Genomic DNA, 14,516 nt, shown 5'->3' with positions numbered 1-14,516 from the left:
GTATGAACTTATAAGTAGCGGGCAAAGGAAGGGATGACACAAATCTCTGTAATTACAAATTGGACCATCTCTGCTATAGTCACATATCTGCTTCTTTCTTGGCCAACTTGTAGATCTCTAAATTCTAATTCTTAAATAGGCCAGAAAAATAATAGGATTTCTCCTTCCATCATGTGTTTGAGTTAGTGTTTTTGCTGCCCCTGTTTTACTTTTTCCAGATTTGAGAGTGGATGTGAGGAGCAAAAAGAAGCAAAGAAAAAAATTCTAACACTCTATTTTAGATAGAGGTGATCTTACATCCTGAGTTAGGAGTAGCCGTTATTTCTTAGATATAACTTGACAAATAAGATTTTCATATGACAGTTAAAGATGGGAATTTCACAAGAGAATTGAAGAAGGAATACAAAGGAACTTTATCGGTGCAGTACAGGTAAGAAAAAGTCAGAAAAAAAGGTGAAACAACAACAATGTATAATACAAGTATAAAATTAAATGAAAAATTAAAACAAATATCATGTATATCACAATTGATACATGTAGTTTGAACTTCTGCTTCAAATTGAGTGTTTGGGTAAAAAAATTTCAGCTATATGATAGTTGTAAAAAACACCTAAAAAGAAACGATGAAACCATATTGATGATAAAGTGATTGATCGATACATGTGTAAAAAATAAATTAAATGAAATCAATGATAATGATCCTGTATTTGCTAAAGTTTTATTTATGATAAACCCACTGGCTAGAATAAAGAAAAATATTTCCCACAGTAAAAACATACAAAGGAACATATAAGAGACAAAAATTTTTATGTGACAAATATATACATTAAAACTGCATCAAGCAAAATATAAAAATCGAAGGATTCGTTGATAAAGGTACAATGATAGTGAGGATTTTAATGTAATGTAATGTAAATCTTTTAAAAAAGAATTTGACCGATTAACTAAATAAAATCTAAGCGAAAGTAAAGAATATTGTAATAACTCCATGAGGACGTCTGAGATACACATATTGTGTTTGAGTTATAGGTAGATGGATGGCTGTAGTGTTAGTGCTGTCATATATGTATTTTTTCTCATATATATTCATTTAATATATATATTACTGAATATATATGAAGTAGCTGAAATGTAATTGATAAAATTAATATACTAAATTAGATATCAAAAGAATCAGCCTATACCTTACAATGCTCATTTTTAAAATGCCAACTAGTCAAATAGATGTTTCCTTTAACATCTTAACAAGCCAGGGATATCATAATTTTTTTCCAGAACTACCATCTATTATCCATCTCCACTATCATTCAAATTGTTTTGCATGCAAATATTCCAAGATAGACAATGTTTTATATATATGCTGATGATATGATGGCTTACCTCTGAAACCCAGGAGATCAAAATCTAAAACCTTTTTGTACTAAAAGAAAATTAGGGCTCATAGGGACTTAACTACTTATGAATAGATATAAAGACATTTTCCATTAACAGCAATAAACAGAAAATGTCAAAAAAAAAGTTAGTAGAAAAAAATTAAGATTCTAACTAAAGGACTTCAAAAATAATGTAAATAAAGGGAATAATCTACCATATTCTTAGATTGGGAGATACCCTATATTAAAAAATGTTAAAATAATTGCACACCTTCTTTAATTAAGTTTCAATCATAACTCCAAGAATCTGTTTTCCTTCCTTTTCTCTGTTTCTTTCCTTTCTTCTTTCCTTCCTCCCTACGTCTCCTTTTTTCTTTCTTCTCCCCTTACTTCTTCTCCCCCCCCCCCCCGGCACCTCTTCTAGTAAAAGAATAAATATGGGGGAAAATGATAAAATGGACACTGGTGTGAATGAATTTGTTGTAAGGGATAGTAAAACTTAATTCGAATCTACACTAACTAAAGAATATTGTACAGATTCATGAGGTAGATAAAATATTTGGTGGAAAATATTTATTTAACTGAGGATAGCAGTGTGTCTATATTTTTCTTTAGCAAGACAAGAAATCCAGTAGTAATAAAAGAGGTGTTTCATGGGTTACTGCAAATAAAAATATTCTTTATTATAATTATTCAAATTACATCGGATAAAACATTTACAACACAAATAAGTGATAAAGGATTATTGTACATTTCTCTAGTTGAATAAGTATTCCTATATATTAACAAGAAAAAAACGGGTAAAAGCTATGAACAGGCCATTCTTGGAAGGAATCAAAATGACTAATGAGTATAGGAAAACATTTTCAAGTAGCAAACAGTGTAATTTGATTTATTTAAGATGAGGAACTATTTGTCAAATTTAAACGATTAATAATATCCATTTCAGGTGAATTTGTGGAAAATGGACCCTCCCATATAATGGTTAGTGGTTAGTTTTTGGGAGAAGGGATTTTCTACTATGCTAGCATAGTAATCTAACATTCAATTTTAAATGCATGTATCTTTCAACGTAACAATTCTTTGATTCAGCTAATCTGAAAAATTGAAGGCAACAGTAGTATGTAGGTACAAGAATGATTTTTATTGTGTATAATAGTGTGAAATTGTTCTGAGTCATCATTAAAATTGATGAATAAATTATCATATACCCTTACTGCAAAAATTATTAATCTATTAAAAACAATAAGCTCATTTACATATATTGTCCTCAAACATGTCTAAGATATCTAAAATGGAAAAAAATCCACAGTAATATATAGAGAATAAGCTCATATTGAGAAAAAAATGTGTGCATGTATGCTGTGTAAAGATAGAGGTGAAACTTAAAGTACATTGAGAGATTAAAACTGGTCATTTCAAAAATCTGTGGTGAGAAAAGCAATTAATATTTTATATGTCTCTTCTGTATAATGTGTTTTTAATAATAAATATGCAGTATATTAAGATATCAATAATGGAAGAAATTAAAGAGAAACAAATCAGAGCCAACATGAATGAGTTATTTCTATTTTGCAACATTTTAAATGGCTTTTCTACATACATGATCGCTTTCTTTCAAAAATCCTTGAGGTAATTATTACTAATATGCTAATTTTATGACCGAAAAAAACTAGACTCAGAAAGCTTAAGAAGTTTCTAACTATGGTGTTTACCTGCTGAACATGGGCCTCCAACTCTGATTGGTCTGGTTTCATTTGGTTCCTGGATTTAGATGAAGCAGGAATAGATGCTGATAATGCCTGTATAAGATGAAATTATTAGGTTTTGACCAGAGAGAAAAAATCCATGTCACTGTTCATTAAGTAAGAGGATATTCTAAAAGTTATCAAATGCAGTTAAGTCTAAAATAACATAGTTCTCCTCTGTGGAGAGTTAGCAAGTTTATATGTATGTCATGAAAGCCCTTTTTTTTTTTTTTTACAAATAAAAAAATCTTAAAAATCCTAGTAAGTTTAACAATGAAAAGTTTAAGTAACTGTTTTAATAAGAAATAGTGGTATATTTTCTCTTTAATAAGGATTACACTTAGAGTGATTTTTGCATAGTTTTTAAGGCTACAGTTTTGTTTGTAGTTTTGTAACAAAGATTTCTTTTGACAGTTCTTGATTAAAATATAGATAAAATAATATTTGCTTAAAGCAAAGCTTACTGCCATTTGCAGTGACATGGATGGAACTGGAGGGTATTATGCTAAGTGAAATAAGTCAGAGAAAGACAAATACCACATGCTTTCACTCATATATGGAATTTAAGAAACAACTGATGAACATAAGGAAGAGGAAGGAAAATAAACTAGGATAAAAACAGAGAAGGAGACAAACCATAAGAGACTCGTAACTCTAGGAAACAAACAGGGTTGCTGGAGGGGACGTAGGTTGGTGGGGTGGAATAACTGAGCACTAAGGAGGCATTAAGGAGGGCACTTGTTGGAATGAGTACTGGGTGTTATATGCAACTGATGAATCACTAAATTCTACCCCCAAATTAATAATACACTATATGTTAACTACCTTGAATTTAAATAAAAGCAAACAAACAAACAACAACAACAAAAACAAAGCTATTGCGGCTTTATTCAAGAGTGCTTTTTTCAGATGAACTATCTACATTTTTAGTAAATTAATATAATGGCTTAGAATTACGTGACTATCTCTATCACAGTAGATTGCATTTATAATTCCTATGAAAAAGCTCATTCTGAAATTAGAAAATTATATTTATAATCTTCAGTGTGTTAGCACTGGCATAACTATAGATGAATTTAACCCTCTAAGCCTACAGATTACAGATTTTTTTTTTTTGCCTTCTACATAAAGTATTTGCAATTAAAAAAAAAATCCCTGAGGAAAATTATACAATATTTGTAATTATCATCATCCACTCTATTAAAAAGATTTTCACCATCATTTGCATCAACAATATTATCATAAATTCATTTCTCTCTACCTGCAAGGCATTTTATATTTTAAAGGGCCATCACATTGTTTCATCATAACATTTATTTTTCAAATGAAGAAACAGGTGCTGAAAGAGTTGGAGTAAGTCTCCTCAAATCATTCAACTCCAAGTTGTGACCTAAGATCTACCTCTTGAGTAATCCTGCCTGATACAAAGTGTTTTATATTTTATGGTCTTACCTGTTTTGAAAGTTCTTCCATTTCTTATACAAATGGTGGAAAAAGATAAGTCTAGCTAGAATAATAGCTGTAAGGAAAGTTATAATTTTTTGCCACACATTTTAATATTACATTGAAAGACATATGTTTTCTGTATTTTTTTAAGCTCTAACTGATGCAATTGTTTTCCTTACTCTCCTGTCATAAAAACTGCCTTTTTACAGGGTATGCATGCATTTACTAGTTTTAGGGCCAATGGGGTACAAATGTGATTGAGGAAGAGCCTAGAAGATTCACTTGACCTGTTTAGTATTTTTTTTAGAGGCAGTTTTGGATAAATCTAGTTCTATATTGTATTTAGATAGGGTTTATATTTACGTCTTAAACATTAAACAAGTTTGCAAAATGTGTCTTGCTTCCATTTCCCTTTCTCTAGTCCCGGTAGATACGGTTAACCAATTATAGTGTTTCTATCCCATTGAACCCGTACGTGGGTTTAGACCACTTCCAATCTGGATCTCTAAAAAGTCCATTTTTACTAATCAATTGGTATTGACTAGTGAAATTAGATATTTTATCCCTTGGAACATAAAGAGTTAGAAATACATTCAGATTTTCAGGTGTGTATGGGGAGGGGTTGCTTAATGTATTTACTGCACACTCCCTGCCTCAAATAGTTAATTTGAGATCTCCTGAAAATTTGTGTAAATTAAATATATATTAAATGAAAGTAAATAAAGTCTAAGAAAAAGAACAGTAACCATCGTGTGCCAGATACTAAATTATTTTTTTCATTAGTTCTTTTTTTCATAGATTTAGAAAAACACCACTCTATAATATTACCTTGAATGCTTTGGCACAGTTTTGTTTCAGAGAGAATTTCTTTAAATGATGGCTTTTGACATTTTTTAAAATTGGGGATTAAAAGGGCCACTAACTTTAAGGATTAGTAGAATAGATCTAAGTTCATTAAACTAGGATACACTGCTGTCCTTCTCAAAACAGCTTAAAAAGTTGTGATTTGTTAAAATACTGTAGGAAAAATAGGGAAAATCACAAAAGTTTATGACCATTCTTGTTAATTTATATTTTGCCTCCAACATTCGTTGCATCCTCTACATTTTTATGAAGGCTGCAATAATGTGATCAGAGAGTTTTGTAATATTGACAAGAGGCAGTGTGAAAGTCATGAATATAAAAAGACTGCTTTGGGACAAAGTTAAAGAGAAATTGATGGCTTTAATAATGTCAGAGACAAAAGGCATTGGACAAGCTCAGTAGCATTTAAAATATTTATTAAACTCTGTCTGTAATTTTTCATAGGAAAGTTGCTTTAATGACAAAGGAAATCATAATACAAACAGAACAATCCAGATGCTGCTGTGAGTCAGCACTACTTCAGAGACATTTATATTCTTACCCTCAAGCTTTCTTAGAACCTTTTCTAACAGTTGCAGCTGTGTGAATAATTTGTGGAAGAGCAGTGATAGAATCCTTCAAAAGAATACAAGATAATGGCACCCAGAAAAAGAAAAAAAAAATCCAATGTTTAGTTGTTTACATACCAGTGACCTGACAATTCACCTTAAATTCATTCTTGTTTTCCGTTAGATTGCAGTCACTCTGTTGGGTCAGTGATCTCTGCTTCCTGACTTGAAAATCAGGCTTCCAAAGTACCCAGGTTATGCTGTTTTTATACTTTCTGTAACAGAGCAGCAATTTCTAAAGAAAGAGCACAGAATGAAAGTTAAAGGATGAGAAAAGCAGGGCTTAGTATTGTAGATATCTATTTTTTCATTAGATTGTTTCTAATACTAGATTAGAAAGACGATTAGATTCTATTCGATACTTCCTAATGTTGAGAAAAACACTGATTTATTTTAATACGATGAAGTTATTATAGATCTTTAAGGAATATATCCACCAGCTTTACTAAGTTTTATATGTATTAATATTATTCAATACTTTATGGTTCTGAGCTTCACAACTGATTCCATATAGACCCGGAAGTTTCCAGGAAGAAAGACCTAGCAAAATATACTTAGACTAGTCATACTGTGTTTTCTCTAGCTGATCTACTTTTTTGATTCTAAACTTAACATTTAGTATCAGAATCCCATTTCCATTTGAGTTTCTATACTAATTAAAAAGTAGTAGCCTTAAGCATGTATTCTTAGAACAAGTAGTCCTCCATCTACAGTATCCAATTATTTATATTTTATGCTCTAAGAACCATTAGATAAATTAAATACAATTTTATTATATTAGTTCAATATAGTCACATGATGAGACTTATCTAAACTGGCTTATGGAAAGAAGTAGTTCGGTTTCCTTGAGAAGTTGCATCCATTTGAGGTGAATTATTAATGACTCTCCAAATTACTATAAATACACTAATAATTATTTGACCTTTACATTTTAAAAGATAATTTTTCAAGGACTTCAAATATACCTTATGTATAACTGCTAAACACCTAAATCAGGTTTTATATTTAGATTCCAAGTAGTCAAATTCCAGTAGTTATGTGTATGGGAACATTTATTTTATGATTGGTACCAGATAAGACAATTTAGGCCAAGAATGCATTTTTTCCAGTGTTCATTTGGCTAATTTCAAATCCTGAACTTAATACTCCAAGTGTTAATGTATAAAACATAGCACTTGAGAGATGGAGAGAGAAAGTCATCTAGCACAATTTGCTACACTCAGACGTTGCCCAATAAATATTTCTATGTTATCTTAAAATTCAGAATAAATAGATCATATTTTATATGTTTCTTACATTTTATTCATGAATAAAATTCACATATTTACATCCTCTTGTAACTCTTCCATTTTAAGTGACAGAAACTTATTTGGTTATATTTTATAGAATGATATTGAGCAATATGTAATAATCTCAACTACTTAACATGTTTATGTACATATAAGCACGTATTATACTATTTAACATATCATTTGACTTTATTAGATAATATTATATCAAATGAACTCCCATAAGTAATTTTGGCGAGACATTGAATATCATTAGGAAATTTTCAGTGTATAGACACTTACTTTTAAATGTTATCATTTGCTTAAAATATTGGGAGCCTTATTTAAAGATTTTCATGGTAGCACACACAGATTGGATTCTAAATCCAACGTGAAAACTCTTTGGTGGTCTTCATCAGTTCCTTTATTCATGCAATACCAACAGCAAGGAAAGACAAGTTCATAGAGTGCACTTCCTAACTAAAAATGACTGTAACAAATGGCTTGAAATGTTCTCTGGAGGATTATTGACTTTTTAATTCAGGCTGCCATCAATCCTCATTTATATTTCAGAATATGTATCCCGGGAAAAATAACCTACTTTTAAATGTGTAGCTTGTCACTGAGGTTAAGTAGTTGTTATGCCAATCACTTATCCTTCAATTTTATGTAAGTTAAGAGATATTTTCCAGATCATCACTTGATACCAATATACTAAGCATATTATATGAGTACTATTATTTTTTCAAAATATGATAGTATTTATTTGGGTATAAAAGTTCAATATGGCAAAATTATTATTCATTGTGTTCCTTCCAGTTCACATGCAAATGTGTCAATAAAGTAGAAACAACTAGACACGCAGGGAGAAATTAAACATATTATTTGAAAAGTTGTCCTTTGGGGAGTATCAGTGACAGTATAGGTAACTCATATAATATCTACATTTTTTAATATGCATGATGTAGAATCTATTGTTATCATTGAGTTGATTGATGTGCTTTGTTTCAAGCTAATTTTCAACATATTTAGGTCATCTAATTTTTTGTTATTCCAAAGTAATACAGTAAGTTTCTTGGTAGAAGAGGTCTTGCCTTATTTAATCATTATATCCCCTTACCTCATTGAGTGACAAAAGTACTGTAGAGCATGTTGCAAGAAACATTGGTCTTTGCTTTGGCTGTAAGTTTTGTGGCAAGATATACTTTCTTCTATTAAATGTTTATTGAGAGAGTAGTTTTCCATTTTGGCACTCTATGGAAGTCTTTTTAAAAAGCTCATCTCCTAACTCCTGAGTTGTTAAGAGATTAGAGATTAGGTCTGAGTATTTGAAAAAAGTCTCTTTACTCCAGATCTTATGGTAATGTGGTTTTGCTGGAAATATATTACCATATCTCTTTAAAAAGTTATTTACTTGAACCTCCAATGTAATAAAATGGTATGAAAAATACCCTGTGATTTTAGATATATACCAAAAGCCTAAATATGTGTCCTATGTTACCAAGAAAGTATGTGCAGAAATTTTGTGAAGACTATTTTTGAAACTATATTTGATATTTCAAAATACACCATTTAAGTAGTCATCAAGGTTAAAAAAATCAGAGCGTGGTTTTACTCCCATTGTTGTTGTGGAGGAGTGTGTGTACTGCGTTTGTTTTGAAATATATTTAGGAGAGGGTGAAAGGGTGCAGCAAAAATCTGGTGGTCAGAACTTTGGAAGTTTATTATTTTTCTATTCCAGAAGCTATTAAAGGCAATTCACAGTTAAGACCCAGCTTCGATTTGAAAGGATTACTGGGCATTTCTGAGAACAACTTCTTCCCTTTGTCTCCATGTTAGAGCTGATATGAGTCTAGTTTAAGATCTCTAGTGTATAGCCAAAATGAAGGGGCCAATAGGATAATAGACATATCTGTAGTCCTGATTGAGGCTTCAACTAGTCCCTTGGTTTGAATTGCTTTTATAACTTTAGTAAATCTAGAAGGCTGACATTTATTCATTAGTCAATCTAACTGTATATGCAATGGCTCCTCCAGTCACTAGAAAGAACAGTGATGAAACTAACTTTGGGCTAGAGTTGTGAGGCTAAAGAGTTGTGGGCTAGAGTTGTGTCATTGACCTTGCATCTTTGACAGGCATTCCACTGGGTGAAAGTAAAAGAAATCAGGCATTTCAAAGTATATTAGTTAACCAAAGAGCAAGATGGTCCAGGTGAACATTTCTGTCCATTGTCTTTTGCTAAGATAGTTCCAGCAGAAAATTCTTGCCCTGAGAGCCAGGGTGTTTCTCCTTATTTACCAAGTCATAGTCTTACTAAGGCAAATGCAGGGTACATATGTTCTCATGGTCGTTCTAAATGACAAATGCTAAAGTGTGAGCGTGAATCAAAGATATGTGTAGTACATCTGCAATACTCATTTTGTGGAACACTTCATGCTCTACAGTACTTTTGTCACTCAATGATGTAAGGGGATATAATAATTAAATAAGGCAAAACCTGTTCTACCAAGAAGCTTACTATATACATTAGCAAACAACAAATTATCCTAAAACTTAGTGGCTTAAAACAACAAACATTTATTATCTTGTGAAATAATAATAGGAAAATGGAGATATGAAGTAATAAGTAGAGAAATGAGACAACTAAAGAATATGAGAACAGCGTAGCCAGGGGGTCCAAGTATTAGATCTTTTCTGAGGTTGCAGTTTTCTTGGAAAATGTGTATTTGGGTATTTGGCCACTTTTTAATTGCTTTTTTCGATTAAAGTGTATGAGTTCATTATATATTTTAGATATTAACCACTTATCAGACATCCGGTTTACAAATAGCTTCTCCCATTCTGTAGGTTTCCTTTTCATTATGTTGACAGTTTTCTTTGCTATGCAGTAGGAGTGGTTTGCCTTTTGTTGCTGGTTATAACAGCTCATCGTATATTCTGGATACTAGTATGTTAGCAGTTATAATTTGCAAAATTTTACTCTGTAAACTGTAGTTACACTTTCTTGATAGCGTCCTTTGATGCACCCCAAATTTTAATTTTAATGAGGTCAATTTATCGACTTTTCTTTTGTTGCTTGTGTTTTGGGGTCATATCTAAAAACCATAGTAAAGGACAAGGTCAGGAAGATTTACCTTTATGTTTTCTTCTAAGTGCTTTATTATTTTCACTCCTACATTTAGGCCTTCTATTAATTTTGAGTTGATTTTTATATATGTTGTGAGGTAGGAGTTCAAGTTCGTTCTTTTGTATGTGAATATCCAGTTGTTTCAGCATCAATTCTTTAAAGACTATTTCTTGGCATCTATGTTGAAAGTCAATCAACCATAGATTAATAGGTTTATTTCTGCAATCCCAACTCTATTTCATAGATTTAAATTTTTTCCTTATGCCAGTATCACATTGTTTTGATTACTATATATATACTATACACATACTTTGTAGTATGTTTGGAAATTAAGAGGTATGAGACCTTCAGTTTTATTCTTTTTCAAGATTGTTTTGGCTATTTGGAGGTCCCTTGTGATTCTATACACATCTGAGGATTAGCTCTTCCATTTCTGCAAAAAGAAGAAAAATGCAGTTGAAGTTTTGATAAGGATTACATTGTATCTATAGATCAAATTTTTTGGAGGATTGTCATCTTACTGACAACAATCCTTACCAATTCTTACTATCCTACTAATTAATTATTTCAATTCATAAACACATGACTTTTCATTTATTTAGTTTTTCTTTAAATTCTTTCAACTCATTTTGCAGTGTTCAGTGAAAAAGTCTTACAACTCCTTGGTGAAATTTATTTCTAAATATTTTATTTTTTGGATGCTTCTGTAAATATAATGGTTATTCTAATTTTTAAACATGCTATGGTAAGGAAAAGATTTTCATTCTTTCTCATATATTCATTTACTTATTTATATAACTGAATTCTTTAAGTCTTATTTAATTCCTTCTATTTCTTTATAATTGCTAATTATTTTAATGCTCAAATTTTCTCATATTTGGCAAATAAGAGTCCCTTTAAGTTGGCTTCTTTTGATGTTTCTATCATCCTTGGAAAACTTTTTTTATTACCAAAACGGGATATCCCAGGCTCAGCTTGTATTTTTCCTGGCACAGACTCAGAAAAACCTTTATGTAAGGAAAACTGACACATTTTTGCAGATGATGATATTTGGAAACTAAGATCTATAGAAATATATAATTAGCCATTTTCTCATATTGCAATTTTGGAAAATCAAAAAATATGGCTTACTAATTCAATTTTTTCCCTATTTCTTCTTGTAGTCCCTCCAGTAATCCGGGTGTATCCAGAGAGTCAGGCTCGAGAACCTGGGGTAACTGCAAGTCTCAGGTGCCATGCAGAGGGGATCCCAAACCCCCAGCTTGGCTGGCTCAAGAATGGAATTGATATTACACCAAAGCTGTCCAAACAACTCACACTTCAAGGTGCTTTTTATTTGCATTTTCTTCCTCTTACATGACCAAGTAGAAATTTTATACTAAAATTTATAACAAGGTTTACATGATTTGAAAAAAAGGGCTAGTTGATGGCAAGAAGATGTCATGCATATGAAAAAAATATAGTTGTTCTTAAGACATTATATTTGAAATAGAGTCCATTAGTATTTTTAATGTTTTAAATAATCTTGTCATAATAATTAATTATGTCATTATTTTGGCAATAAGTAAAGTATTATGTATCTTTTAAATACTTGTCCTATGAATTATAACAGATATGCTGAACAGAATAGGTGGATTTCTTCATAGAATACATTTTTGAAGGGGCCATTTAATGTTTAAGTCATTAAAATGTATCACAAAGAGTGTAAATAGTATAGAAATGTATCATAAAGAGTGTAATAGTATAGAAATTCTTCACTGAATATTTTGTAGCATACTTTGCAAATGAAGAGAGAAGAAAAAATGTCACCAAATATGTTTTTTACATTGTTGGAAAGTATGAATGTTATTATTGAATTTTAATATGTAATTTTAATATATATTATATATATTGAATTTTAATATATAGATATATATTGAATTTTAATATATAAATATATAATATATAAATAAATAATATATAAAATATTCTAAGTTTGAATAGTCTAAAATGTAAATATAATTAATCAATTATTATGCAGATTATAATAACAACGGATATGTGGTAAGTAGAAAACAAAAAAATCTTTGTAATGTCAAATAATCTAAGTAATGCAAAAGCAGTTGCATATATGTTGATTATACTACCAAGTTTAAAAATGTATAAATCTTATTTCCGCCATCAAGAATAGAACATGACAAGTCATTTTACTGGAGTATCTGTTGCATGACATTATAGTCTCTATTGCATGCTTTAAATTCCCTCAATTCATGCCAGAAGTGAATGTATTTTCATTTTTGCATTATTTTTATAAGCATAGGCTTCACTTTTTATTCCATTTTCACAGTGAATGTTTCAATATACATTTTTAAATGCATCTTTTTGAAATATTTACTAATTTATTTTTGCAAGTCAAAAATGACATATGAAAGTAATTGTGACCTTTAAAACCTAGATTCTACAAATCTCTATATTAATAGAAGTAAACCCAACAAATTTACATGTTTACATCTACTGATTGCATCTTTAGTGTCTATAATCTTAGTAAAGGATTGATCTGATTAACAGAAATTAAAGTGAAGAAAGTTCTAATTAGTTTCTGATTTTGTCATCTCTTGCTCATTTAATAGCAGTAAACCATATTAGATGAGCATATTATATCTTTGCTTCAAGGAATATACAGAAAGGCACATTTGGGGGGTTGGTTACACTCCAGATTCAATAATGAAAGAGTGGGGGCCCTTGTAAGGTAGCTATTATCATTTTTTAAAAATTAGAAAATAGCTCAAGTTTCGAGAGAATGTGACAAATGAAAAGAGAGTAGGGAGCACAACCTAAGAGAGAATTCTGGGTGTATAGGCATGTGAAATTCCATGTGGCTTTCTATATGATTTCTATATGATTACATGTTACCAAATACTAGTTGCTTAATTATTCATTTATTAAACAAATGCTTAGTTAGCATTTATATGTGAGGTCCAATTCTAGGCACGGACTAAATATGTCAATGGATGGGATGATTTGTTACTGAGAGGAAGTAAAATCCTAGAAAAGCAGAAATGTTTAATTGAAAGGCAAATCAAGATAAATAACACGAGGAGACTAAAACAAGCAAGAGAACAAGGTGATCTTACAGAAGAAAAGAAAGCGAAGTATGAGAAAGAGTTCAACAATGTCAAATGCATGGAAAGGTCAAGGAAAGTCACTGAAATGTATTCATGGGTCAGGTGATTAGGTTGGCCTTTTGACATTTAGAAAAAACAGTATTCATAGCCATCAGTCTTCAGAGGGTTTAGAAATGAGAAGGAGGTAAGGAAGTATAAAAATCTGTCCAGATTTTGAAAGGAGAACAAAGAAATGGTAGTTGCTGTTGATGGAAAGGATTAGGACTAATGAAGATATTTTTTTTCTCATTAGACAATGCATCATTTTGAAGAAATACTAGGAAAGAAAAAGATGTGCAAATAATGGAGATGGGGAAAGATGACCAAATAATTGTAGAAATCAGAAAGAAAAGAAGGGAGATTTTCCTTGGAAGGAAACAGAGAGTTTCCTTTGAGAAGTAAATAAATGTGAAGATGTAGATGGAAATAGGAAGTTTATTTGTTTTCCCAGCTTTGATCGAAATATAAGTGACAGAGAATTGTGTAAGTTCAAGGTATAAATGTGATGATTTAATAAGCATATATACTGCAAAATGATTTGGGTTTACTTGCTAATTACATATATGCATTTCATGATTTTAAAACACGGTCACTTGTTTAGGGTGAGTAGTTAGTATTAGGATGGGAAACATCAAACCGAGCAAAGATTTGAAATAAAAACGGAGCAGGAAATGAAAGGCATGTATCTGTAAAGGTCAGGTAACGTAAATACCAAGTAGCACCAAACATCCTGCAAACTGAAAACCGTGAATTTGAAAGTTTGTCAATTTGCTTATGCAGTCGTCTCTTAATGTACTCCGAAAACTAGATGCAGAGACACTAAGTGCAGAGATATGTCGGTTAGTAAGGCATATGTGTCAGAGTGATAAACGGGTGAGGGAATTGCTAGGTCTGGCGATAGAGTAGAGAACATCTAGAAATGATAGATTACGTAGAGAA

At 30.9% G+C, this 14,516-nt stretch overlaps 1 protein-coding gene across 4 annotated transcripts in view; it reads left to right on the top strand.

Annotated features, from left to right (window-relative positions):
• FSTL5 (follistatin like 5) overlaps positions 1-14,516 on the top strand; it is a 701,705-nt gene that overhangs the window by 558,300 nt on the left and 128,889 nt on the right. For all 4 annotated transcript variants that reach the window (XM_026499588.4, XM_026499587.4, XM_057310158.1 and 1 more), the window contains exon 9: positions 11,598-11,759. In XM_026499588.4, coding sequence (XP_026355373.1) covers positions 11,598-11,759 — 162 coding nt within the window. The remainder of the gene's footprint in view (positions 1-11,597; positions 11,760-14,516) is intronic.

This window comes from Ursus arctos, unplaced genomic scaffold (genome assembly GCF_023065955.2).
Source record: "Ursus arctos isolate Adak ecotype North America unplaced genomic scaffold, UrsArc2.0 scaffold_11, whole genome shotgun sequence".
In the NCBI taxonomy this organism is placed as follows: domain Eukaryota; kingdom Metazoa; phylum Chordata; class Mammalia; order Carnivora; family Ursidae; genus Ursus; species Ursus arctos.
This window is presented reverse-complemented; position numbering and strand designations above follow the sequence as displayed.